Source organism: Chelmon rostratus, chromosome 5 (genome assembly GCF_017976325.1).
Source record: "Chelmon rostratus isolate fCheRos1 chromosome 5, fCheRos1.pri, whole genome shotgun sequence".
Classification (NCBI taxonomy): domain Eukaryota; kingdom Metazoa; phylum Chordata; class Actinopteri; order Chaetodontiformes; family Chaetodontidae; genus Chelmon; species Chelmon rostratus.
Window position 1 is genome coordinate 9433996 of NC_055662.1, and position 27733 is coordinate 9461728.

Sequence of the window (27733 nt, forward strand, 5' to 3'; positions counted from 1 at the left end):
AGCAGAATGTGTGCTTATAACTGGCTGCTTGTATACTTCACTGTCACATAGGCAGATTTTTGTGTATCCACTGCTCAGACTTTGTGAGACCTTGTGAGACCAAAATGTTCCTGCACAAATTTTAATTCCACATCCATAAAATATTTCTGCAGCTACAAAAACTTTTTGCACACATGCAAATTATACCTCTGTGTACAAAACATTTTCACACATGCTTAAGATATTTCTACAGCTACAAAACTTTATTACACATTCACAAAGGTGTTTTATTATTTTTTACAAATTCACACATTCAGATATGTGCATACATTTTTTTCACATGCACACAAAAGGTGATTAAACAACTGCAGGCTGAGAAATTATTTGTGAACATCATTTCATCCGTATTTGCTTCCCAAGATGTGATCCCTTCTCTTGGTTCCAGGCAAAAGCCTGACAGCTGGGTGTGAATGTCCTCCCTGATCTTTCTCGGGCTTTTCACTGACTCCCAGTCGAAGCAACTGAGCAATGACATCTACACCACACTCTAAGAAATGATCCATGGGGTTAGTAAATCAAGCTTAAAAACAGGAGCCTTTTCCACCTTAAAAATATGTTTGTTACATGTACGTGTTTTATTTAGTTGATAACTTATTTTAAGAGGCTGCCCAAAATGAAAATAAAAACTGTGTTAACTCTATATATCAATTTATAATCAACATTTCTGCATTCATGCAGTGTGCATGGAATACAGTTTAAGCTACTTGGTGAATCACGTTACTATTTTTGCTTGGTTGTATAGTTTTTGCCCAACACTGAAAGCTTGTCCTCAGCTATTTCAGCAATTGTGTTGAAATTGGCCGTCACCTTTTTTATGTTTTGTTTTACAGTGGAAGCCAAAAAAAGACGCACAGGCCGCCCTTGAGGAGTAAAAACTAAAGGTTTGTCATGCCTTACCAGTATGAGGGTAAAAATTCAGTGACACTCTCAGGTGCTCCTCAGGTGGAGACAGACTGCTTCTGCTGCTCTCTTCCTCAATGTCCTTCCTCTTCTTCCTCCGTCTCTGAGTCTTTGCACACTGTGCCCACTCTTTGGTAAATTGACAGAGGACCATGAGATCATGACCGCATTAAGGTTCATGTAATAATGATACAGACATGTTGCCAGTTATTCAGTTAATTATTATTGAGAGGACATGCAGGTTGCTGACATTAATACACTGATGCTGCTGTCATCAAGTGACGCGGATTTCCCATTACTGAGTACAACTGTACATTTGCAATACGGTATACAACCAGTGACTTAGATGCTCTGATGTAACGTCACCTCTCTATCTGAGGTAAACAGGTGGTAACCACCAGAGGGCGACAACACAATAGCATCGCGTACATTAATCATAATAGATTGACAGCTTCAGTAAACCAATCCTTGCTACAGAATAGACTGGTTATCCAATAAGAGTATTGGAGGGAAGATACCCTCATCAAGTCCTTTTTTAATTAATTTTGCTCGGATTTGAGACGTAGTTCCAGATCGGTGACATATCCCTTAACTTAATGTGAGTTCTTATGCTGTAATGTTAATAACTGGCTTGCATTTTTGTTTGCTAAAAATATGAAACATGATGTTTAGTTTTTCTGAAAGTATTTTGGTTATATTGAATTTCTTGTGGTTTTCACCATCGCTTATGTAACCTTGATTTTCTTCAACACGTGTGTCAGTTAGCTAACGTTAGCTAACTTGCTGTTAATTGTAGCTAGGTTGACTGTGGTGCCATGCTAACAACGCAGTTGCTTATTGTTAGAAAGCGGAGTTAATGAACGGAGAAATGAAAGTATTTTAATGAAGATATGGGCAAGCTGGTGAAACAATGCGTCGTAATATCTCGCAAATTAATGTTAGTTTGTAAGTCACACAACCCCGTAATTAATAGCTGACAGACTAACCTTACTGCTTTCATTGTTAGCTAACTTAATTGCCATGTGGTCTCAACAGCAGTCTTTCTTATTTTTCCTCCACAACACGCTTCCTTCTTTACAGCAGCTGTCATAATGTTTATAGCAGTAAACTTACATAAGAATGAAGCATAGCTAAGTTGGTACTTGTATTATATTATATTATATTATATTATATTATATTCATCCTGTCGGGTTTATTTCTCCATAGGAACCTGCTCACTCTACATTATCCCGCTTAGAACAGGGCTTACTACTAAGGCATTGAATAACCTGACACAAAAAATTGATTAAAGCATATTTTATTGATTAAAAATTAGCCTGCTCTCTTCTGTCACTGCTCTCACTAGCATCAACACTGAAAGTAAAGAGAGTACATTGAATAGACCAACTGCAGCTGATGCAGGCGTTCAGCAGTCTGTTTCCATTTTTGTCTCCACTAAGCAGTCATGTGACCTGATATAGACTGACCTTGCCATGTATCATTTCATTTGGTAGCACCTGATTAATGACATTATGCTGTGGGTTCCTCCCTGAAGTTAACCCAATGTCCTGTCAATTTGTAATATCAGCTGTTGGCCGAATGGATCCAAACGCGCCTCCTGATCTCAGCAGTATGACCGGAGTTCCTTGGTTGGGACGCGGAAGAGCACTGCAGCCTCAGGAGCCAGCTGTAGGACGAAGTAGAGGGCTGCTGCTCTCTACAGAAGGGCGTAGTGTAGGACGAGCCAGAGGTTTTCCCACTCCTGGTGATACCCCACAAGGACGAGGAGCAGCTCTACCCATTGCTGAACCTGTGGTTGGCTGGGCTAGAGGGCTGCTGGTGCAGCCTGGTGATGGAGTTGGGCGAGCCAGAGGGCTTTTCTTTCCAGCAGCTGAGCCAAAGGTTGGGGTGGCGAGAGGTGCACTCCCGCATGGTCTGGAGCCACAGCACAGACGGACACCTCCATGTGAAACCACGATGAAACCCCGAACAGGAGAGACCTCTGCACCAAAAGAGGTGGGAACCAGATATGTGTCTACACGTACATACAATTTGTTTGAATTTTAAAAATATTACTGCCCCACAAGAGCTGCTGAGGTTTTTGTCTGCTTACAGGTTGATATGCCTACCCATGGTCAAACATCAACCCTGGTGTCAATGTTTAGAGGAATGGGCATTGAGCCCTCAGTGACCTCATGGGGAAGAGGAACAATGTCTGTGGGTCTGTATTGAACACTTGGATTTTATGGGACAGAACTGAATGAGGCTGTGACCCATTATTTTATTAATTGTTATTGTTAGCTACTGCACATCAGCAATGTCTAATTATAATGTGTCACATGTACTGTAGTTTTGCATATAAAACATTTAGTATGCTGCTCCGACAACGTAGACAAAATGTTACAGGCACTAATGTAAGATGTGGCCAGGACAGGTAGTATGTGATCCTTGGACAACTTCTTTTCTGTGTTATGATGATTACTCTTCACAATAATTCATCCTTACTACATCAGTATTGCAGTATCTTCCTTCGATGGTGAGTATTAGTTTTGATGCATAATGCTTTGACACCCTCTGATGGTACAAAGAAGAGAGAGTCACTGCATCAATTCCTATGTTTTAAATATTTGATTCAAAAAATAAATTTTCATTTTCACAATTCATTAGATAAATGTATCAATAGAATATTGTTATGCCCCGGTCTCGGGGAACCTTTGACAAAACATGATGAGCTGCTCCCCCAGTCTTCCCACTCCAAGAAAGCCAGCAACAACAAGGCAAGTTCAAAATAATAGGAGCAGTTTTATTGGCTTCAGAGGGAGAAATAACAAACAAAAACACTCTAGATAGCCCTAACTTACCTAACCAAAAGAAAAGGGAAATCAATGACAACTGATAAACCTACCTAAACAGGAGAAAACTGGATTAAATCAAAAGGCTTCTCCCTCCCACGACTGCTCACTTTTGCTACTTAAAGGAATTTAACAGAGTTTGACAATCACCATGATTCATACGACACACACTACAAATGGATCGTAAGATGCTGCTGTTCACAATGATGGCATGGCATTTCCTGGTGGTGGAAAGGCTGGAGAGGAGGGAGCGCGCAGTCCACTAGCTGTTCAAATAGTGCGGGGGTCCGCCCCTTGACCAATCAGGCGATCAATCAGACCACCCAAGGGACACACCCGCTCCTCGTTCACAAATCATTGAGGACACACACACACACACACCTAGGAGAGAGGGGAAAACTGAAACAAACAGACAAAACTAAAATACGAACCACAGGGTCATAACAATATATAATTTCAAATATAATTTTACTCCGCTAAAAAAATAGCCCGGTCCTCATTGGTAAGGATTATGAAATCAAATGTTGTATATTGTGTGTGCTCAAACGTATTTTTATTAAGTTCATGTGATCATGGCAGAGTCATTCTTCATGTAGTTCATGCTCTCTCTGACCTCTTGCTCTCCACATGGGTGTGCTTTGTTTTCTCATTTTTTCTCTCTGTTCAGAGAGGTGTTTCGAAGACATTTAAACAACAATATTGTTAAATTAAGTTTCCATCTCCGAAGACAGGCACTGAGTGACCCCTGCTCAGCCAAGGTCGAGAGGACGTTAGCAAACCCATGTTACTGTGTTGTTATGCTGTTGGCATGTCACATGCAGAAGAACCAGAACTGAGTTTTTTGATTTTGTTGCAGGAAGAGGAGTGGTGCTGGAAGCTGGTGATATGGGAGACGTGAGGCTGCATGGTGCCCCATTAGGTGTCATCAGCAAACCAGAGCGCTTCAGTCAACCTGAGGAGATGATGGGGAGAGGCAGCAGGTAGGCGTCAGAGGGGCAAAAAGATTCAGAGTACTGACATGGAATCAACACCTCTCTAAACTAGTTTCAACAAAAACTGAACATTGCACATTTCTGAATGTTGGAATTATTGCATTGTGTTGGGCTGTGAGGTGCTGCTTTTACTTTGTGGCCGTTGTGAGCGAGTTTTTATGGGACTGAGATGGTGCAGTAGTTTTCTGTAAATGTAAGAGGAGATTTTAAAGTGTGCAGATATTAAGCACAGTTTCTCAGAAGAGTTAGCCTTGAGTTTTCCAAGTATTATTTGTTACTCCCATTTGAGGTCTCACAGGTAGAATGAATATAATACAATAGAATCAATATAACATGATCAATTTCAAAGACATGTATGCTGTAAAAATATTTATTAAATAAGGATTTTCTCATTTTCATAGTAAAGAGCACCATCATTGTTTTAGAACTATCACTGATCCAGAATTATTCCAACCATTATCAGTATTGAGAAACTGATATGCAACCCTGGCCTGTTACAGTTTCCATGGCCCAGGTTTGTCCCCTCGCACGATGGTGGGGCTTGGAAGAGCAGCGATGCCTGTGCTTGGAGTAGGACCTTTTTCTCCAGGTCCTGTTGAGTCCTTTTCTCCAGCCTCTGAGCAACCAGCAGTCCAACAAGCTCAGACTTCCCACACAGGTAGGGAAACTAATGAATGAATGATTATTTATTACATTATACATATATATTTAATGTGTATATATATATATATATATATATATATGTGTGTGTGTGTGTATACATACACATATTTATTACATGCACTTAGTGCTTCACATAAAAATAGACACAAAATGAACATAACTTGCTAAAAACGGTAGATGGAAAATCACAGTTGAAGTGCACTGTAGCCACCTTGTCGCAGGAAATGGTATAGCAGCGGTTGGCGGCCCCGTTGAAGTCCTCCAGTGTGATTTGGAATCAGCTGGTAATACCGCATACAGCGGGAATATTTGCGGAAGGTTAAACGGTATCAGAAATTGGATACTGCCCAACCCTACCTTTAGCTCGGTAAATGTGGATACTCAGCTTTCATCAATGTTCTAAACAATATCCGTCCCAAAAATGTAAAGACAAAAAAGTTTCAATGCAATGTGTGTTTGCTATTCCAATTGTCTAATGCGGTACCTGATTATTTAAGTACAAGTATTTTATGTTAGTATGAGTGAGAAGAACTAGAAAAAGTACTCGATTCTAATGTGAAAGTAATGTGAAGGAACCAAGCCCCCGATGCCCACCACTCCAGAAGTGCTGGAGCTTTCCACTGTTGCACCAGCAAAGATGGAGCTGAAAATGGAAGCCGTCTGGTAAGTATACATATCTGTAAACCATTATTCACTTAAGTTTTACATAAATGTCACACTCAGTACGACGTAGTAACAGACAGCATGTTGTGCTGAATGAATCATTTGTGCTTGTGTATTCTCCTCTGGTCAGTGAGCCACCTGATAAGGCTGGAATAAAAGGAACTCCTGTAACCATTGGCTCAAACCACATCCCGATTCTTTGCAAGAATGAAGCTGTGTATCAGTACCATGTTACATTCACGTAAGTACCGTGTCATTAATGTGTGTTTGTTCTATTTAGCAACCACTCAACAAAAATAGCTGATGGAAAAAGAATGTGTGAGGTTTAAGCCACCATTTCCAGTCTTCTAATGTTGATAGTTAATTCATTTGTGGACCATGATGTGAAACAGAAATAGACATAGACAACCAAAGATAAAATTACACTGAAGCATTACTGTCAATAAAATCCCAGATAAGCTTTGTGCCACAAGGCTATTCCAAAGTGATCATTCGTTGAATGGACATTGTCATTTGATTCTGTTAAATGGGACTGAAAGTACCGCAAATATTCATGAAAGTCATATGTATTTTAATTATTCCAGTCCAAATGTTGAATCGATGGGAATGCGCTTTGGCATGATGAAGGATCACCGCTCGACCACGGGGGAAGTAGTCGCTTTTGATGGCTCCGTCCTCTACCTGCCTGTTAAGCTTAATGAGGTTGGTATCATAGCTATTAGTTGTGTGGCTAATTGTGTCATTTCCTTTGTGGTTTCTAATTGATTTTAGTTGTGTATGTCGCTGACTGAGTTCCAACAAAGGTCTAATACGACTGCAAAGTGGTTGTTTGGCAGTTTGAATGTCTTGAATTTTCATAGTGCAGAACTGTAGAGTGCACAATATAAACTAAACACTGGATAACTTTTTGCTTGTTTTTTGCATAATATTTTGATGACATGCAGGAGGTTGTTGTCAAGAGTTTGAGACGGACTGATAATGAGGAAATACAAATCAAAATCCAGATGACAAAGATTCTGCAGCCCAACTCGGACCTGTGCATCCCATTCTACAATGTGGTCCTCAGAAGGTTTTTTTTTTTTTTTTTTTTTTAAGGCTTTAACACTGTTTAGTTAGAGATTGAACACTTTAGTTTTAGGTTGTTTTATGTCAGTAGTTAGGCTGTTTAGATTGCCATCCATCCACTTTCAAACATTGTCATGATTTTAATATAATTTTGGAGATTTTTACGAAGTTTAAGGGCCTTTTTCTCTCTTTGGTATTCACTGTGTTTGTTGTTGTTCATTTGTGCTTTGACTAATAGGTGAATGTCCTATTCATTATCTTGCATTGTGGCCACTAAGTAGCCTTAATTATTTACCACATTATTCTGTTATCATATGCTATTATTAGGATGGGATGTGACCCAGTGTTCTTGTTTTTCAAGGGTAATGACAGTCATTGGACTGAAACTGGTTGGTCGAAATCATTACAATCCAGAAAGTGCCGTCATTCTTGGAAAGCATCGGTTAGTACTGAGTTGTAACGTCAGAGGGCCGTCGCCAGGAATATCGTCACACGTGTCATCCATTCATTATGCTGTCATCCTCTCATTATCCTATTTGTCTGTTTCTGCAGGCTGCAAGTGTGGCCAGGCTATTCAACCTGTATCAAGCGCACAGATGGAGGTCTGTACCTGTGTGTGGATGTCTCTCACAAAGTCTTGAGGAATGACTCTGTGCTGAACGTCATGTGAGTCCACACAGCATATCAACAGTAGCAAACGAATACTAGCAAGCTCACAGATGAATTCAGATTCAGAAGTCAAGTGTTTAGTTTTTGTAAACTTATACTTTTCATTGTAAAATATATAATACTTAATTTTCATAAAAATACTTTGTTATAGAGCCCAGCTGTTCTCCAAAAAGTCTTCCCAGCTCGCTGTTGATATTTTTAAACCGCACCGTTCAGTCACTAAACATCAACAATGAGCTGGGAGGAAATTTATTCTACTGGACACCATAACAAATAAATAAATGATTTTTTTTTATTATTGCTAGTATTTACTATTTGGACCATTTGGAGAACGTGTTTCATGTCTTTGAGCACAAGATGACGGCGAGCAAAGCTGAGTTGTACTGCCACTATCTGCACCTTTAAGGTGTGTGTGAACGGCTGTGTCTTTACCACACAGAAACCCGGCGTCCTCAACTTCAACTAATAAAGCTCAGTTTACCGGCTTTACCGCACTGACCAACACAAGACAAAAACCTGACTGGACACAATCAGTGTAACATGGCGAGCACGCAGAAACAGGCAGCGAGTGCAATGATTGATGCATCTCAAACAGCAACATCAGTGAAGCTTACAGTAACACACGATCATCAACCTGCTTAGACAAATACCTCTTACTTGAGTTTGCTTCGGGAGCAAGTAACTTACGTTTCAGTCCGTTCAGTGCGTCCAGCGTTTCTTTGAGCTCAGACGGTGCCGGGGCTGTTGTGTTGTTTTGTCTGCGGTTTAACGGCGGGCTGGTCCTCGCAGGCAGCAGAGGAAACGGGAGAGTTGACTTAGCTGAACGACAGCAAGATGTAGAAGTTATGACATAGCTGCCTAATGTCATTGTTTTTTGGACATCGTTACTTCTTTGGATCAAATGTGTCAACAAGAAACACCTGTAGGTGAGAAATATGTATTGATGACCAATGACAGTTGCTGTCGTCTTCTCCTGTAAAGCTTTGCCATCATCAACATTGCCACCATCTGATGGATTGTAACAGCTTCACAGTGCAAATTATTCTATAACTCAGACCCAATTCAGTTGCTGCCAGGTACACACAGGCGTGTTTTCTGATTCTGATTTCTGATTTTTGTCACACGTGTGTACCTGCGTACCAGTGTACCCCGGACTATAAGCCTTCCCTCCGCGAATGTGCCAAATGAAGCTATTACATCTATAGATTTCTTTATAAATTGAAATAATCTTTCCCTAGTTTTTCTCTTTCTGTTTAAACAGAAAAAAGAAAACTGACCTTTCACCCCTGCTGTCTGTCAGGAACGTGCTGTACGAACAGAGCAACGAGAACTTCCAAGACGAATGCACCAAAGAACTCATCGGCAGCATCATTATCACCCACTACAACAACTGCACCTACCGCATCGATGCCATCGAGTGGAACAAATCACCAAAAGACACCTTCACTTTGATGGATGGCACAAAAATTACCTTTGTGGAATACTACAGGTGAGTCTGCTCCATCCATGAACTCATCATGACTGAGATGTTTTTGCATGTTTGAGTATTGAAATGATCAGAGTTTCAGAGCAGCAGTGGAAGTGTAGTTTATATCTGGCTGTTAGTGTTTTGTCTTCTCATTTAAACACATATTTATTGTCGCTGAATTGCATGGACTTCCACATTTTGACAGCAAGAACTATGGGATTGCGATCAAAGAGTTGGACCAGCCTCTGCTCATGCATCGGCCAAAGGAGAGGTCCAAGCCAGGAGGCAAGGTACAACCTCACTTCAGCATCAGTCAGCTGTATTTCTTGATTAAACATAGCTCTTGACAGTGGACCACTCAGCTCACATGACCTGAATTCCTGTATCAGATTGCCACCTTGTGGCTACAATATGTCTTGTCATCCAGACATGTCAGGACTTTAAAAGCACTAAAATGCACAAAATGAAAATAATTGCTGTCGCCTGAATTAGGTTTGTCATATCATGAATTAGGCTGTCCCACATTTTCCTGTGTGAGAGGCACTCTGCTGTTGTTTGAACAGTCTACTCAGGCTTCAGTAATACTTGTTCCATATACATGTGAATTCTGGTTGTTCATGAATCCATCAGAAACATAACAACACAAAGTGGAAATGATGTGGGAAATTTTTGCTATGTGAGCAGTAAACACTTAACTCAACAGGTAATTGTACAATACTGATTTATTGCAGCAAGTCATCACTGGAGAGATCCTTTTAGTACCAGAGCTTTCCTTCATGACGGGAATCCCTGAGAAAATGAAGAAGGACTCCAGAGCTATGAAGGTACATTTGATGTGTCAGCACAATGTTCTTCCTCTCAGAGGCTGCTCTCAGACCTTCACACACCGACACTAAACAGCTGCAAAGATTAGAAATCAATTCTGTATTGTGGAAGACAATATGTATTAGTTAAAGAAATGCTATATTGTAAAAATGATTGTTATCAAGCAAACATGGTAGGTCTGTAATGATAGCTCAGAGTCAGGATGCAACGTTCACACCAGTATTATAATGTGATTGCTACATACCAGAAAGAAACTGGTATGGACTGGATTTACTGGTATAGACGAGGAATTCATTGGTCAAATGTAATCTTTAGGACTGGATGTGACTTAGGACTTGTGGAAACAGACTCAGTGAGAATGTCTTTTTCATATTTTGTAGGACCTTACCAGGCACATCAATGTGAGCAGTGAGCAGCACAGCCACTCAATAAACCAGCTTCTGAAGAACATCAGCACCAACCCTGAGAGTCTGAAGGAGCTCAGCCGATGGGGACTGGAGATCAGCTCACAAATCCTGACAGTGAGGCTCTGCTGCTATATTCAGATTCCACTTTGAATACTCCATACTAAACATTATGTGTTACCTCAAAGAAACGTTTTTGAAGTCCATATATAAACAATGCAACTCACAGTTTCTCACAGGGCAAGACAGTAACGCAAAAGTGTTGGTGGGCTTTTTAAAATAAAACAATAAAACAACAATACAGTCACTTCTGACTGAATAAAGCCACATTTCACAGTTTTGTCAGTCTGCAAAATGTAAAAGAAGAGAAACACTCACGATTTAAAACCATCAAGTATGTCAATATCTGTAGAATATTCAAATACAGCTCGACTGTCTGATAGGTGCACCGTGGTGCAGCAGGTAGGTAGGACAACACTAGAATATAGTGATGATACGTGGTAGCCTTTTTCATTTTGCTCTTGCTTTTTGCTCTCCATGTGTCCCCAGTCCATTGTTTTTTTTTTCCTTGGTACCACACTTCGTTTTATTTTGACAGTATGTTGTGTGTTGATTTCCTCTACGTTCCAGATCAAAGGTAGAACTCTGCCTGCCGAAACCATCTGTCTGCAGTCTTCATCCTTTGCCATTGGTGCTGATGCATCCTGGTCCAGAGAGATTGTCAGGAAAGCTTCAATAAGCTCTGTGAGTGTTTAAGAGAAATCTCTGGTGCTCCTCCTCATTTTTCATAAAACAGATCTTATCAACTGGATTGTTGAGGAAGCGAGGCAGCAAAATTGTCCATCCTGTGATCTGTGTGGGCTTAATTGTCAAACTCTCTGCAGTGATGGTAGCCTCATATGTTATTTTGCCTCAGGAATGGCTGCCGCATTAATTTGTTTCTTCACCAACTCAACCATCTTGCTCTTAGATCCCTGTGAATATGTGGGCCATCTTCTACCCCCAACGCTGTGCAGAGCAGGTTGAACAGCTGGTTTCCACCTTTAACAACGTTGCTGGGGCTATTGGGATGCGACTGGAGCGACCCACTTTTGTTCAGCTGAGGAATGATCGCACTGAGACTTACGTCAAGAGCATCCACTCTGAGCTCACCAGTAGGGTATGACATGAAATTTGAATTTAGATAATTTAGAAACTTAATGAAAATTTTAATAGTACTTGCATCACATGTAGTGTGTCCACATCAAATGTTTGTCAGGCTTTGTTCGCATGCTTTAAACAAGCTGATGGTGTACTGTAGCCTTACCTGCTGTGACACCTTTGTGTAAAAAACAGATGTTAACTTTAAAATGTAGAAGAAGTGATCATGGAGTTAAAGCCAAATACAACTAGATGTTTCACAGTACGAGCAGCACACATTTGAGGAAGTGCTTGACTTTCTGCCAATCGATAAGTTGTCTGAGCCACATAGAGGCATATTATAGTACTTTGTGGTATAAATAAAGAGTGTCTACCATCACCTTCACAAATATTTGTTCAGTAATTATATATTAATTCATTGGTGATTAGAAATGCTCTGTATAAATGTCCTTCTCCCTGCATTCAACAAATCCATGTGACTCCATATCTCTTGCTTAAAAAGCAGTTGCTGTATGTTTGCTGGCATCTAAAAACTCTTGTTCTGTTTCTATTTTTAACTGTGTATCAGTGGTTGCTGCAGAAACAAGACTGCAAAATGACTGACAGTGATTCCAAGCTGGCCCTGAATGATTTTGTATTTTTTAGCCCATTAACTGCCAACTGCATTGCATTTACATTGCTGCTGATGGATTTTCCAGGCTACTCCATGACTAAATTCACAATATCCTTTTTGCATTGTCCATCTTTCTTTGTAATTGCTATTGAATGCTGTGATTTTTGGCACAGTTTAGTTGAAACTGCAGCACAAGTTTGACTTTGTTGTCTGTTAATTTCTTCTCTGTTTCCAGCCCAAAATGCAGCTTGTAGTGTGCATCATGGTCGGCAACAGAGACGATCTCTACAGTGCCATCAAGAAGCTCTGCTGTGTCAAAAATCCCATCCCATCCCAGGTTTGCAACGTTTATCAAGTGTTTCCTCATGGCTGGTTTAGAATTAAGAGGAAAAGAATTTAGTTTTGGGCTATTGACAAAAGGATTTCATTTTCTGTAAGTGTTTTCTCCCAGTTCAAAGTAAAGGTTTTTGTCCTTTTTCTAACATCTTTGTCGTCAGGCTATCAATGTGCAGACAATTTCCCATCAGCACAAGTTGAGGAGTGTTGCCCAAAAGATACTCCTGCAGATAAACAGCAAGTTAGGAGGAGAGCTGTGGACTGTCAGTGTCCCTCTGGTGAGTGTCATGTCTTCCAAGAGCAGGAAGAAACTCCTTATCTGCTGGGGCTGTGGACAGTTTGGGGAAAAATATCTTAAATGTGATTTTTCTGACCAGTAATGTGGTAGGTACTGTTACAGCATAAGCATAACATTGCGTAATTAACAATACCTTCTAAAAACAAATCCTATTCAAAGGAAAATTTGATACCGCAGTATTGTTGGAACAGCAATAGATGTGCATAGATGTGGTTCTTATGAAAATAATAATAAGTGCAGTCAGTAGGGAAACAATGAATGTCTGTCTGACTTAACCAGAAACACTTGATGGTGGTTGGAGTTGATGTGCACCATGACACCAGCAAAGCTCATCAGTCAGTCATGGGCTTTGTCGCAAGCATAAACAGGTAAACCTCTTCCCGTCTGTTTTGGTTCTTGTTTGGGTTTAGTGTTTTCTCACTGGTTTATCATAATGGATTCACATGGAGCTCAAAGTGCAGAGTTACAGTATTCATTTCACTTCCTGCCTACTAGTCCAACTTCTACCTTATTGGCAAATACAGTCTCTTCAGATTTTATGGTTGCATCTGCAGAAGAAAATCTACGTAAACATCCCGAAATATAAACACATTGTCTACAAATGAATGCTAAAAATGCTGTACAGAGTAACCATGTATTTCAACGTTTGTCATGCAAGATCTGTGGTAAAAGTGGCAAATTAATCTTAATAGAAATGCATTTGTTTTTTTCTTGTCCAGCTCACTGACCCGCTGGTACTCCAGAGTAACTTTCCAGACACCAACCGAGGAGCTGATCAGTGGCTACAGAGTTTGCTTTCTGGCCGCACTGCAGAAGTACTATGAGGTAAGTGCTACCAGCATACAGTACATAAAATGTCTTGTAATCCATGCCCCCTTCTCTTTAAACCACACCCATCCCTTTCAGCCAAGACACACAGATGGGGACGGACCTTCCCTCCCTTGTCTTCTCAGCTGGTTCAGCGTCTCAGTGAACTCGCCAGTGAGCATGAGTGGCACACCATAACCTCAATGAACCACTGGCCTTTGTGTATGTTCTTTTGTGCAGATGAACCACAACTTGCCAGAGAAGATTGTGGTGTATCGAGATGGTGTGTCACACGGTCAGCTGATGATGGTGGAGCAGTACGAGATCCCACAGTTGTTGAAAAGCTTTGAGAACTTCCCCACCTATGAGCCCAAGCTGGTCTTCATTGTGGTCCAGAAGCACATCAGCACCACCCTCTACTCATGCACTGCAAACAACATTGGCACACCTTCAGCTGGAACTGTTCTGGATCACACCCTCACTCAAAAACACTGGTCAGTCTTAGTTTATGCAAGTGACTGAGTTTTAAGATCTTAGTTTTATTCCAATTTGAAGGCCTGTCAGATGCCAAAATGTTACAGCTGGTTGTTTTGGGGTACAATTTAAAATTTTACTCAAAAACTAATTTAATTTTAAAATCCTGAGAAATGATCATAGCAGCAGTAAAATTAGCTTGACGCTACAAATTGTTCCACTTGGAACGTGCCGTTCATGTGTTGGATAGTCCAACAAAAGGCATTGAAAGCCGACATTAACCCCTTGACGCCTGAATTTATTTAGAATTATATTAAAAAATTAATTCTTTGTGTCTTCGCTTTCAAATTGATCCTAAATAAAGAGGAGTTTAATTTTTCTGTAGCACATACAATAGATATAAATTTAGGAAGGTTCACCAACTAGAATAGGGTTCAGACAAACAGTATATGTCCACTTTTTTCAATACTTAAATGCAGTAAAAACATCTTTTTTGTGTATTCAAAATTCATTTATTTCATCAAAACAGCCACAAAATTGGCTTACAAGCATTACATTGTAACAACAATTAGAACAGGGGTTCATTCACTTTGACCGGTCAGACGAGAAACCGGTGTTTGCAAAAGGTTCCTAGGTGTGTGTTGAATATGCACAAACCGGCATTAGAGGAATGCATGTGTGATTCGGCTGCAATGTGGATTAAAGCGGTACAATGCGAATTCGCGACAATCAGCGTTAAGGGGTTAAACACTGAGCTTTGGTAAAAGGTGAGTGAGTTTTATCTCTTGTGCAGAATGGCCATACTTAAGTTGATTGTGATTTGGGGGAGGGGGGTTCATCATGTGTCAGCATGATGCTTACTGTTAAAAGACAGTTTTAGGCCACACACAAAAAGCTGTTTTGGACTGAGATGGCTCCAGTCTGACTGTGGTCTAATTTGTGTGCAGTTTGAATGTAACACAGGAAGAGAATTTATGTGAGCATATCAAGAAAATATTGAACTTCTTAAAGGAAGGTGTAAGAGAGAAAGTAGCTCAGCATTGTATGAGCAGCCCAGCACAGTAGAGGAGGAGGGGCACAGGTTTTTATCTTTTCTGCCTGTGTACATCCAAAAGCCTGCAACACCATCTCCTGGCAACAGTAGTGAATATCTGCACTTGGTGCGGAGCCATCAAAGACTTGGAGTATTTCTGTTTCTAACACCAGTTTTCTGTTGTTTTGTTTTTTCACTCAGGGTGGACTTCTATCTGATTGCACATCACAGTCACCAGGGCTGTGGACTTCCCACACACTACATCTCTTTGTACAACACAGCAAACCTCACACCAGACCATTTGCAAAGGTACTGATAACCACTAAGCATCATTTTGATGACTGGTACACATTTAAAACATCCTATATAGCAGCTGGTAAATGTGTCTTCAATTGAACAATATTTTTGAAAGTCGTTATTAAAGTTCCTTGATGAAAACCACTCACAAAAAGACGACTCATTTAGTGAACATCAGCTGTCCGACTATTAGTCAGACCAAAATGGTTCCTCATTGTATATTGTAAGCATACATTCCTGTGTTTAAAATAATGTAAATGTTTTATTCCTCAACAATTTGAGATTTTTTTTTACCATTCAGAGAACTGTATACTTAAGCATTTCCCAAACATATGACCCTCACTGTATCCACCTGTACTCAGGTGCAGTGAGAATGTAAATGTGGCTTTAACCCCCTGAACCCCAAGCAGTTTTTGGGCATTTTTTGCTCCTGTTCATTTTTATTTACTTTGGGCTCATTTTTCACTGCAACACCTAAGTCCTGCACCTCAGTACAGTCAGAACTAGTAGGAGGCAAAATTTAGAAATGTCTTCACCACAGACATTATATCACAGTTTTAATGCCATAAATCATACACAAAGAAACAAATGCAAGCTCTGTTTCTTTGATTATATATTTTACCATTGCATTAGATTTAGTAATTTTTCCTGACAGAAGCATTGGTAGCACACAATCTGTTCGAGTACAGTCAGAATTGTGAGAATCCAATGATAATTTCTGTTTTTACAGTTTCTGCTGATGATAAATGGTGTAATTCTGGTGATTTTTGTAAAGAAAACATGCTTGTCAAACCTGGGGCAGGTTACAGGGTTCAGAGAGTTAATGCTGCTGCTTGTTTGGTTACTTCAAAACACATTTAACATTGTTGCTTTGATCCCTTTCAAGGCTGACTTTCAAGATGTGCCATCTGTACTGGAACTGGCCGGGAACAATTCGCGTTCCAGCACCATGCAAGTACGCCCACAGACTGGCTTACCTGTCGGGCCAGTACCTGCACTCTGAGCCAGCCATCCAGCTATCGGACAAGCTCTTCTTCCTTTGAGCTGCACCAGTTACTGCCACGTGTCGCAATCTACCCCTCTGTCCTTCCCTTCAACCACGTTCCCACGTGCTTAAACACATTCATCGCCATCAGCCCTGCAAAAATTTAACCATCCCATTGTCACTCATACTCTGTCAATTAATCCCAGTTCATTTGTGGAGTTTGTATTTTGTTCTGTAATAAAGTTTCTGTTATGTTCCGGTTTGTATTATTGTTGTCTTTTTATTTGTATTCTTGAATAAAAAGACATTTTCCTAAAGTGTTGGTGTGTTGATGCATCAGTTTCCATTCTGATGTGTCATGCCCATTCAAGCTGGGTGGGGGGCACCTGCCCTGCCAGAGTTTTAATATTTTTTTTATACTTTTAGTTTATAACTTATAATCTTTTTAGAATATGTAGTTGTGATTATTTTATGAGACAAACTTATTCTGGTTATTGTCATAGATCATACCTCAGTCTCAACGCACTATTCGTTTCTTCCAGAAGTTGTAGGATGAAATCGGTTCCCAACAGCAGGTAGGCAGACAAACAGCACAGAGGAGCAGACACTGGTTGTGTGGTGTCAGCACAATCTAATCTGTGCTTCCACTGTACTGTGCTTTAAAATATAGTCAACATGTTGGCAGGTCTCCCTTTCTTCTGTGGCTGTATATGTTCTATAATTTAAGTTGCATTGTTGATATAGTCTTTTGATGTGAATTTAGGCGCCTTAGTTGGCTGAAGCAGACAAGTTTGAGCTCTTTGAAAAGTGGCAGCAGTGTATAAGTGCCATTTTCAATCATTGTAACAGTGCAAATCTCTCAAATATACAGTTCAGTATTAACCCTACTATAAAGTGAGACTTTACTGAAACAAAAACTTTCAGTGAAGTTCTAAAATAATCCCCTAGTCTAAGAAACAAAAGTGTCCAAAGCCTTGGTTCCCAGCCTGCAAGCCTACAGTCTGCACCTCTCAGCCTGCTAGCATCCAGCTCCCAAAGTCCAATCTACATCTAGTCCTACTGGCATCAAATCAGCCCCAAGCAAGCTAGCTCCCAGCCTGGATCCCGACCTTCTCCAGTCTGCTAGCTTTCAGCCAGCTGGCCCTCAGCCTGCTTCCCAGCAAGCAACTAGCCTCCAGCCTTCGCGAGCAACCGGACCGAGAGCTTCGGGGTTCGGGTTCATGAGCTTGCAGCTTGCCAGTCTTGAGCCCGTCCGTCCAGATCCTGTATTCCCTGCACCCCGGAAGCGTTACATGGAGTAACTGTGGGAGCCACCCTGACGAGCAGCGGTCACCCTGCATGTGACTCGCCTTGACATTTTCACGGGTTTCCATGGAGGACACAGAAGGTGACATGGGGTGCATCTAATTTCTCTTAATCCTCGATTGGTGCGGAGCCAATCGAGGATTGGCTCCGCACCATTTTGAAGCAAACTTAAAACATTTGCTTCAAAATGTTTTAAGTTCATTTTGTTTGAACTTAAAACAGAGAGTAATTTTAGTTATATTTACTTTATTTACTGTGGAAACATTTCAGTAGCTATTTATCTAAGTTTTTATTCAACTTTATAAGAGATGCTTCTGACTCTAGGAACTCCATGCACTTCTGGAGCTATTTGTTTTCTATTTGTTCGGTTAAATAAACATGCTTTCGGCATTTAAACCAAGTTCAGTGTTTGTATTATTCAACATTTTTTCACCAATTTTTACACTTTTACTGCAAATGAATTTCGGCTCCAAATATCAATTATCGGCCTCTGTAACTGCTAATAATCGGTATCGGTACTGAAACACCCATATCTGTCGATCTCTAATACACTCTGCTAATTCTGACGCAGACTGTTCTTGTGCGCATGTCAGCCTTTGTTCTGTCAATCCCAGGAGCACCATTTTGCCCCCAGCAGTAATCACCTGGAATATTTCTTCATCTTTCAAGGATTCAAAACAAAGTGCTAGTTTGTGTTTTGTAATTTTCATCTTTTTTGTAGTCTCACTCTTTTCTCACTGCAGTTCTTTTGCATATCCATCGTTGGGTGCATACCCCTTCATCCCTTCAGATGTTATTGAAGCTCAATGACTTTTCCATAATTGGAGCAGCAGGCTGAATTCTCAGTGATATGTTTTGTCTGCTCGCTGCACAAAACACTAAACAGACACAACAAGTTTTTTTTTTTTAACTAGACACATGAGCTGCCCAATGTTATGATATACAGTGTTGAGCTTGGTATGCCACCTAGTTCATTATACAATACAGTGAAAAGCCATATGAAGCAATCTTTCTTTTATTACCATTATTACTGTTAAAGTAATATTTTATTTGCTTCCGTATGTAACACACACTTTCTACTCTTAACTGAGTACAATTGCTCCTAGTTTTAAAAAGAGATTTCATCATCACCACAGGTCCGTCCATGAATAATTATGTTACAAAAAGGAGCTGTTATATTAAAGAAAAGGAAAATAAATGAAATTCCTCAGCTATCGTGTATTTCAACCCACAGGGAGGCCCATCTAGAAGCTTCTAACATCGGGTTCTGTGCTGATCACAACAGAACAAACATGGAATTGCTGCCTCATGGCTGTATGCCTCCAACAGCCAGTCAATTTACAGTTAACATCACCTTTCAGTGACTATTTCTGCTTTATTTGTGGGCCTTTGCAGAAATGCTGCTTCCTCACAGGTCTCGGTTTATGACGGAGGGCTTCTGCTATCAAACCCTCAACACGATGAAACTCTCTGGCTTCTTTTAAATCTCATCTTAAAACTTTCATTCATTTTGAATTCTGACCTCCATCCAGTTGCAATGAGAGTTACTCATTCATGTCGATTTGGTTGCGACCTAAGCAGTGTGCATGTGTTTCAGCTGAAAGACTGATCTCTGCTCTAAAATGTGCATACAGTCAGTCACACACATGCTGTCATTAACCTGCACTCGTGCTGATTTGGTCAGTTGGTCAACACACCAAAACAACCACTGGAATATAAAGTAGTCACATCTGTGACCTTTTTCTTCCTGTTTATAATTATGAGACACACTTTGCTGTTTCTGCTACAAGTCCAATTGTTAGGATTGGTGTTAAGGAGAGTCCGGACCCAACAGCAAGTACAGAGATGGTTGTTTATTAAACAACAGGAAAAACAAAAAAACACCTTGCGGGGGAAAAAACACTGCAACTAAGGAAAAACAAATCAAAGACTTAGCCACAACAGGAAAAGTAATAAAGTAACACAAAATCACCTGATAGCCAGGGGAAACGAAAAGATTAGCACAGGAGGAATATCTCTGACTGGGGTTTAACAAAACTCAAAACACAATCTGGGAAGCACAAGAAATACTGGAGTCACAAGAGGCAGGAGATCAAGTCGTCAGCAAGCACGCATGTGGTAGCAAGAGTAATCATCCGGCACAGGCGTGTATCTGGAGGTGCCTTAAGTAGTCAGGCTGATTAAATTATTGTGTTGGGTTTAGTTTAAATTTGTTTATTTTATCGAAATGATTCCTTCTATGGAGTTACATTTCATTTTGTCTAAAGGTAATTTATGATAGGGAGGGTCATCAAATTTAAAAAAATAACCTCCTACTGCTCTTCTTCTTTGTCTTCTTCTTCGTCGTGAATTGGATGTTTACTTGCGTCGGTTGTTGGATGTCTTCATTCATTGCTGCCTCTTCGTGGGCCCATATTTTGTCTTTGACCAGCAGCATCCGTTCCAGCTCTTTCTTTTCTTTTTCCCACTGCTCTGCTCTTCTGGCCCAACTCTCTGACAGTCTGGACAGCTCCTCTTTGCACTTGTCTCTGTCGTCTGAGAGCTCCTTTCTAAAGCTCTCCTCTCTCTCAGAGAGCTCCTTCTGGTGGCTTCGGTCTTTTGCTGCCAGCCGCTATCGTAGTTCTTTACAGGTCGCTTTGCTCTGATTTAGAGCCGACTCTGCGTCAGTCAGCTGGGCCAAGGTGACGATGTAAGCATTGGTTCGCGCTCGTCTTTTCTTGGTGGCCCTGCTGATCTGTTTGTCTTTTTTTTTTAATTTAATTTTATTCACTCTAGTAATCCCAAACTGGGTCTCTGCACTTCACCCATCGCTGATTTACTGAAACACACACATGCACATGCAATATGCAGTGAGACACACAGGAGCAGTGGGCTGCCACTGCATATTGGGGGGTTAAGTGCCTTGCTCAAGGGCACATCAGCCGGCTAATGGAGGGGGGGAGTGAATACTCCACCACACCCAAGTTTCTCTGTCAGTCCGGTGGGGGGAATCGAACTGGCGACCCTCCGGTCACAAGCTGCTTCTCCAACCTCTAGGCCATGGCTGGCCAGGACCTCTTTCAGCTGGCTCACTTCTGCCTGCCACTTCTCATTCAGGGCTGTCGCTCCACCGGAGGCTGAAATCTGTTTAATTCAGCTCAGTGCAGTCCTTTTTATTGTGTATAGCTTACTATTATTTATTAACTAAATATTCATGAACCCCAGTCACAGTTTTTACACCTCCAGCTTGTACTTAACAGCAGTACTTGAGTAAATGTTCTTAGTTAGTGCTCCTGTTACTGACCACTTGGAATGACATATTTTATGAAATAGTTACTCCTGTCAAAAGAGGACAACTTTAGTGTTGTTTAAATCAACAGTAACTCAAAAAACAGTGTTTGATGACAGATACCAGCACTTCTTCTTTGTAACCACCATGTCTTATAGTTGTTTTTATACTATATATCTTTTTTCACAGAAGCATACACACGCCTTTTGATTTGATTTATATTGATTTTTATTTGATTTTAATTGATTGATTTTTATTTGATTTTAATTGATTGATTTGCATCAGATTCGTACTGATTGATTTGTATCTGATACAAATTGATTTTTTAAAATTAAATTTTATTTGATTTGTATCGAATTGTTTTTTGCTTGTTTGTTTGTTTGTTCACCACTAATCCATGATGCTGCCATAGACGTGGAATATTTTTGTTTAAATTTGAAATGGCCAATTGAAAGTGTAGGTTCAATGCAGGCTTGACTTTTGAGGTTCTGCAATGAGGTTTTTTGCTCAGCGCGGCGTGACACTTCCTCCAGGGCAATCAGTGTCATTCAGATAGACAATCTTACGCTTTGTTGAAGGCCGGCGGCCCTTTGACGCAATGGGAGTAACTGTGAAGGGCTGAGGCGAGGGCTGAGCCGAGGACTGGTCCAAGGGCTGGGACTTAGTTGAAATAGGAGGCAAGCAGGTGTACCTTGATATGAACCTACATTCACCCTGCTCCTGTGTTTCGTCCTCAAAGTTGGGCGGGGGCAGGGGCGGGGGCGAGGGCGGGGGCGGGGGCTGAGGCGAGGGCTGAGGTGAGGGCTGAGACGATGACTGGTCCAAGGGCTGGGACTTAGTTGAAATAGGAGGCAAGCAGGTGTACTTTGACAACTTGAGCTTCTTCAGCTCCCCTGCGAGCATCTTGTTCTCCTCTTTCAATCGACTATGGGCTTCCATGTATGCACAAAGTTCTCCCTCTGATGCCATGAACTTACTCTTGAAGTCTCTCAAGGCCCATTGGGACTTTTGGAGCTTCAACTTTGCATCATTTGGCTGCTGAGCCAATATGTGCTTCAGATCCGCAATCTCTTTGTCCTTTTCCTTCAGGAGTTGTAGGCTCTTCTCAGAAAACTCGTTCTGACAGTGCTGGCTGTACAGCATATGGCAACAGGAGTGAGAAGCTCTTGTTTTATCCCTCATTTTCTCTCTACGCAACATAATATTAGAGGTCAGCGATATCTGTCTCTTGTCAGTGATGCCAAGGTGAATCTTAATTGTCTTGTTCTCGATCCTGAGACTCCTGATTTCCTCAATATATTCTCTGACCATTTGTTCATGTCTTGACTTCACAGCTTCATTGAGGTTGATCACCTGTTGCTGCTGCATTATTTTTGAGCTGCAGTGCGCTATCTCTTTCTCCAATTTTTCCTTCAGTGCAACCATCTCGCTCATGTTTCCTATCTCTTTCTCCAATTTTTCCTTCAGTGCAACCATCTCCCTCATGTTTCCCTCTAGCAACATTTGGTTTTTACCGGCAGCAGCTGTAGAGTCCTCCAGTTCTCTCTTCGTTTCTTCTACTTCATGGCTCAGTTTTTCATGCTCTTTCTTTAAAGAATGATATTTCTTCTGAAGATGAAGCAGCTTTGAAGTCTTTTCCTCAATCTCACAACTCTGTTCTCTGATTTTCTCATTCAGTTGTTCAGAAGTTGCTTTCATCAAATTTATTTCGTCCCGAGCTCTGACTAAGTTGTCATTTTGTAGGGCTTTCTCTTTCTTGAAAGTTTCAGTCTCACTTATTTGCCTTTTTAACCTGGTCTCGTACTCACTGACCAAATTCTTAAGATCAACTACTTCCCTGTCTCTTGCCATTACATAATTGGCTTTTTCTTTCTCCTCTTCTTGGAGTTTCAGTCTTAGGCCTCCGAAGTTGTTGAGTTCACTTTGCATCTTTTGGATGGTGTATTGATGCCTCTCATTCTCCTGTCTTGTATTGTCTCTGTCCACTGTTAGGGACTTAATATTTTGCTGTAGTTTGGCCAGTAGTTTTTCTGCTATTGAATAATTCTCTGTCGCATTTGCCAAGTTCTCGTTCTCCCTTGTCAACCAATTTATTTCCTCCTTGTAAGCATTAGCTTGTCTTTCATGTTGCTTAATTTCCATATCCTTTTTGTCATTTTCCATTTGGGCCTTTAGATACTTGGCAGGATAAGGTTTCAACTCTGTCAGCCGCTCTTCCTGAAGTCTTTCTTTTGTTATAAGTCTGGTTAACTCATTTTTTGTCTTTTCCTGTTCCAATTGGCTGCTTTTTAACTGCTGCTCCAGTTCTTCTGTTTTTTTCATGGTGGCATGTTTTTGCCCTGTCAACTCCTGCACCCGGTGATGCAGTGACATCATATTCATGATCAGCATTTGGTTTAGCTCATTTGCATTGGAGGACTTATCGAACTCCTGTGTTTGTTCTTTCTGCTTAAGCTGCTGTTGAAGTTCCTGTAATTTCAGCTCGAGAGTAACATTTGTCTGCTCTAAAACTCTTTTTTTTTCATTACTTTCCCGGAACTCTTTAATTTTAAGCTTGCTTTTGATCATCGTCAGTTCATGCTTCGCTCGGAGCTCACTGTTGTGAAGTTCGTTGACTAGTTTGTTTAGCCTAGCAACCTCAGCTCGTTCATGTTCCAAAGTCTTCTCATAAGAGAAAATCCTATCTCTGAACCCCTGATTTTGGGCCATGAGACGTTTCTCATTTCCCCATGGCCTTTGGGGCTCATCCTTAAAGTGTTCCAATTGGATGACCTTAGGGTCATTTTTGATTTTCAGCACCTTTTCCATTGTTATTTGTAATTATTACTACTCCATAAGAAAATGAAATGTGTGTATTCAGTGTCTAATAGTTTAAAAGTGTAAAAGTCTAACAGGTAAAAGTCCTTATCATGGCAAATGAGTGGATCAAAGAACAATCGTTTGCCTTTGATGTTTGATGATGTCACTATTGGAATGTCATGGCAACACTGGCATTGTGCGTCACAAGCTGTTGTCATGACAACACAAGACAACACTGAAAATTCATTTTAATCAAGGCCAAACATGATGGCAACTACAGAATCATGGCCATCACGTTATTTTTTCATGTTCTTTATAGATCATATCAATACATTGCATGTACTGATTGAGTCAGGGGGGAGACATACATTACGTAAGGGATTACGTATAGTGAACAGGTTCCTATGGAGAAATAAACCCCGACGGGATGACATAGAAGCCCGACGCGAAGCCCGCTTAGAAGACGGATTACTACTAAAGCATTCAATAATATGACACAAAAATGTGATTAAAACATATTTTATTGATTTAAAATGAGCCTACTCTCGTCTGCGCAGCGGCTCTGAAAGTGAACACGTACGTTGCGTAGCAACCGCCTCTCACTGTGTGCGGACCGGCAGACAGGAAAACTTATTTCTTTACAGTTATTCAGTCATGTCAAATGTGAAATCATGTTTAATGTGGAGAAGTGAGGGGATATCCCAGACCTGAGAGAGACGTGGCTGGAGACAGAGTTTGATTTACCGCTATTATTTTGTTCTGATGGACAAAAGTCCCGCAGCAGCTGATTTCTGCGTTCAGCGTCATACATTAAAACATCTGTCTCCACTAAGCAGGGTTTGAGCAGGTCGATCGTCCATGCTGTGTTTTTCTTGATGTTTTTTTCGTGTCTGTCCGCTTCAATCTGGTCAGTCTCTGTGTCCTCAAGTCGCTTGTGCCTTAATATTACTTCTCCTGTCGGTCCAGCGTTGTTCTTTACTTTTCTCGTCTTTTTTGCTGGGGGCATGTCATCCTCTCAAATTATGTCCATAAAATGCTCCATATTTTGCCACTTAAATCAGCTGGCAATTTGTCATTGAACTCGGTACATTAAGGCGGTATTTCTCAATCCTGGTCCTGGAGTACCACTGCCCTGCATGTTTTAGATGTATCCCTGCTCTAGCACACCTGATTCAAATGAATGGCTCGTTATCAGGCCTCAGCAGCACAGCCCAGCAACGAGCAGAGCATTTGAACTGTACTTCAGGACCAGGCTTGAGAAACACTGAATTAAAGGGATTGCTCCTTTAGTCTATGACTGTAAGGAATACCTGAGCAGGTGGTCATCTATCAGAAATAACACCGCTGAATTTTGGCGATTGACCAATCAGAATGGAGTATTTAGGAGTTTCATGTTCTAAATACATTTTAATTATAAATGCTTGCTCAGTTATTGGTGTGGCATTTAACACAAACTTTAGCTTACAAATTAGATATACAGTATAATGCTAATAGATGAGGATCAGCTAGGAAGCAAGCATTCATCATTTGTGATCTGAATCATGTCTGGTTGTCCACTGGCAGTTTTGTTTGTCTGTTGCTCTGCTTGCTTTTTAAATTTGAACTACTTTTAGCAGCTGAATAGTTCTTCCACCTTAGAAATCCATAATCCAATAGAACATTTTGCCTCTTATTCCTATTAAGTACAGTTTAATCTGTTAACCCGAACCTTTAGTTAGAAGCCCAAGAACAAGCCGAAGACATCTTCAGTTCACAGATGTAAAATTTATTTAGGTCACAGGTAAAGTGAGGCAGCGCTGGGCTCAGAGTGACAGAGCTCTGGCAGGATCTCTGTCAGAAGATTTCCGGGTGTGGTTCACAGTTATCATGAACAGGCCAATCACTGTTCATGCGAACTTACTGAAAAGTGATATAAAAGATGATTGAATGTTGTCATTGAGGCGTGTATCTATTGCAACAAACCTAACATGACAGATTAGAGAGGCCTGCTTATTAGAGATGGGATTTATGGCTCTTTGAGGGGAGCCAGATCTTGGTGAGCCGTTCCTTTCAAAGAGCCGTTCAAAAAACTGGCTCATTTGGCTCATTTTTATATTTATTAAGTTTTAAGAAGGCGGTCTGGCCTTAACTCGTTTTATCTTGGAAATAACCACTTGGGAGGAATGAATTTAGATATCCCACCAATATGAGTTTAAATTATTCTGAAACATTGATTATAACGTTATTTGACATGTGTGGATTAGATTTTAAAGTCTGATCTGGATTCATTGTAAATATTCCACAGGGTGGCGCCACATCACTCTGCTTTGACCGTGCTTTGCTTTTTTTTTTTTTTTTTTTTTTTGTAACTGGCGCACTCACGTGAAGGCAGCGTGCACAAGGTGGCGTGATGCTATTTGCATATCTAATAAGCACAGAGCAGCTGGGCAGCGCTCCTCCCCATGTAACTCGTAAAAAAAAAAGAACGGTTCCCAGCTGCGACTCGGTTCCCATCGTTCATGTTAACGAGCCGTTCAAAAGAACCAGTTCGTTCGTGAACGTCACAACACTACTGCTTATCAAACTAAACTGTGACATTGTTGATTAAATGAGAACATCCACTAAATATCATGAGTTCAATGAAAAAGTGCAAATCTAAAGTGAACAAAGGTCTATTATAACAATCTGAAGCCCCTCTTTCCATAACATGTCATTTGCTTTCTCAACACTGATAAACACTGCAACCACTGTTTCCGTATTTACTTGTACTTTCCTTACTTCATCTTCTAGACACACTACTGGATCCATTGTACTCCTTCCTATCCTAAATCCACTTTGATGCATTGCCACCATACCTCTACTTTCTAAAAAAAACATTAACCTCTCATTTATCTTGCGCTCCATTCATTTACAAATGTGAGATGTCAAAACAATTGGCCGATAGTTTCCAGGTGTGCTGCTGTCTTTCCCAGGATTCCTTATTGGAATAACTTCTGCTTCTCTTCAGGCATTCTCATCTCATCCCACACTTCGTTATGTAGCATCAATAGTTTCTCCAGACCTCCTACACTTACTTAGCATTAACATGCTGTAGCATGTTTCATCTTTACCAGGTGCTGTCTTTCCTGTTTTGTGTAGAGCTTGTTTTAATTCCCCCATGTTGAAATGGACACTTTCCCAACAATGGGACATCTCAGAGCTCCAATCTTTTCCCACCACTGATACAAGGCAGGTGCATCATTATCATTTATTAATTGAGTATATATTTTATTCTATTAAGCAATGTTGTTATTCACTTTTTTTTTGTTAGTTTTTGTCTTTAAAAGTTGTAATTGCGCTTTGGAAACACAAGTCAAATGTCATGCCAATTTGGCTCATTGAATCGACTTTAAGAAATTGAAATGCATTGTTAGGATGTAAGCGGCAGGTGTGGTTAACCTATAAAACCCTGCTGCTCCCATGGCTGGGTTGGCCTTTGCTGTGTAGCCAAGCTTTGTTCAGATCTACAGAACTTTTTTTGTAAATTCTTGTGGAGAACCGCAACCAACTCCCGGTGCCTTTGGAAAGCATTAAGTGCTTTTTCATATACTCTCAGCTCAGAAAGCTGTGAGAGGATGCTCAAGAGACATGGGAGACGGTTTGATGTCAATATGTTAAGAAATGAGCAAGCTGTTAAAATTACTACCTCGTAAAGAGCATTTCGCAGTCAGTAGGTCACTGATGACAATGTTATGGGATCTTCCAAGGGCTTTTTCCAAAACTCACAGCTGTGAAAGTTGTGAGAAGATGTCCGAGACAAAAGAGAGGTGGTTGGAAGTCAGTACAATAGGAAATGCGCAAGCTATTGAAATACAAAGCTTGAAATGTGCATAATTAAAGA

At 40.7% G+C, this 27733-nt stretch overlaps 2 protein-coding genes across 2 annotated transcripts; one reads left to right on the top strand and one right to left on the bottom strand.

Moving 5' to 3' along the window:
• The first annotated feature begins 2517 nt into the window (after positions 1-2517).
• On the top strand, positions 2518-16560 carry LOC121606384 (piwi-like protein 2). The gene is made up of 23 exons (XM_041936660.1): positions 2518-2934; positions 3034-3139; positions 4627-4750; positions 5263-5420; positions 5998-6088; positions 6219-6329; positions 6673-6790; positions 7033-7157; positions 7515-7595; positions 7706-7819; positions 9123-9311; positions 9496-9580; positions 10022-10114; positions 10496-10636; positions 11150-11263; positions 11490-11678; positions 12508-12609; positions 12770-12886; positions 13186-13274; positions 13626-13731; positions 13954-14207; positions 15422-15529; positions 16404-16560. Exons 1-23 carry the CDS (start codon positions 2518-2520, stop codon positions 16558-16560), a joined length of 3189 nt encoding a protein of 1062 aa, XP_041792594.1.
• Positions 16561-21582: 5022 nt separating this feature from the next.
• LOC121606192 (arp2/3 complex-activating protein rickA-like) lies at positions 21583-23004 on the bottom strand. Its single transcript, XM_041936381.1, has one exon. It carries the CDS (start codon positions 23002-23004, stop codon positions 21583-21585), a length of 1422 nt encoding a protein of 473 aa, XP_041792315.1.
• Between the last annotated feature and the right edge of the window lie 4729 nt (positions 23005-27733).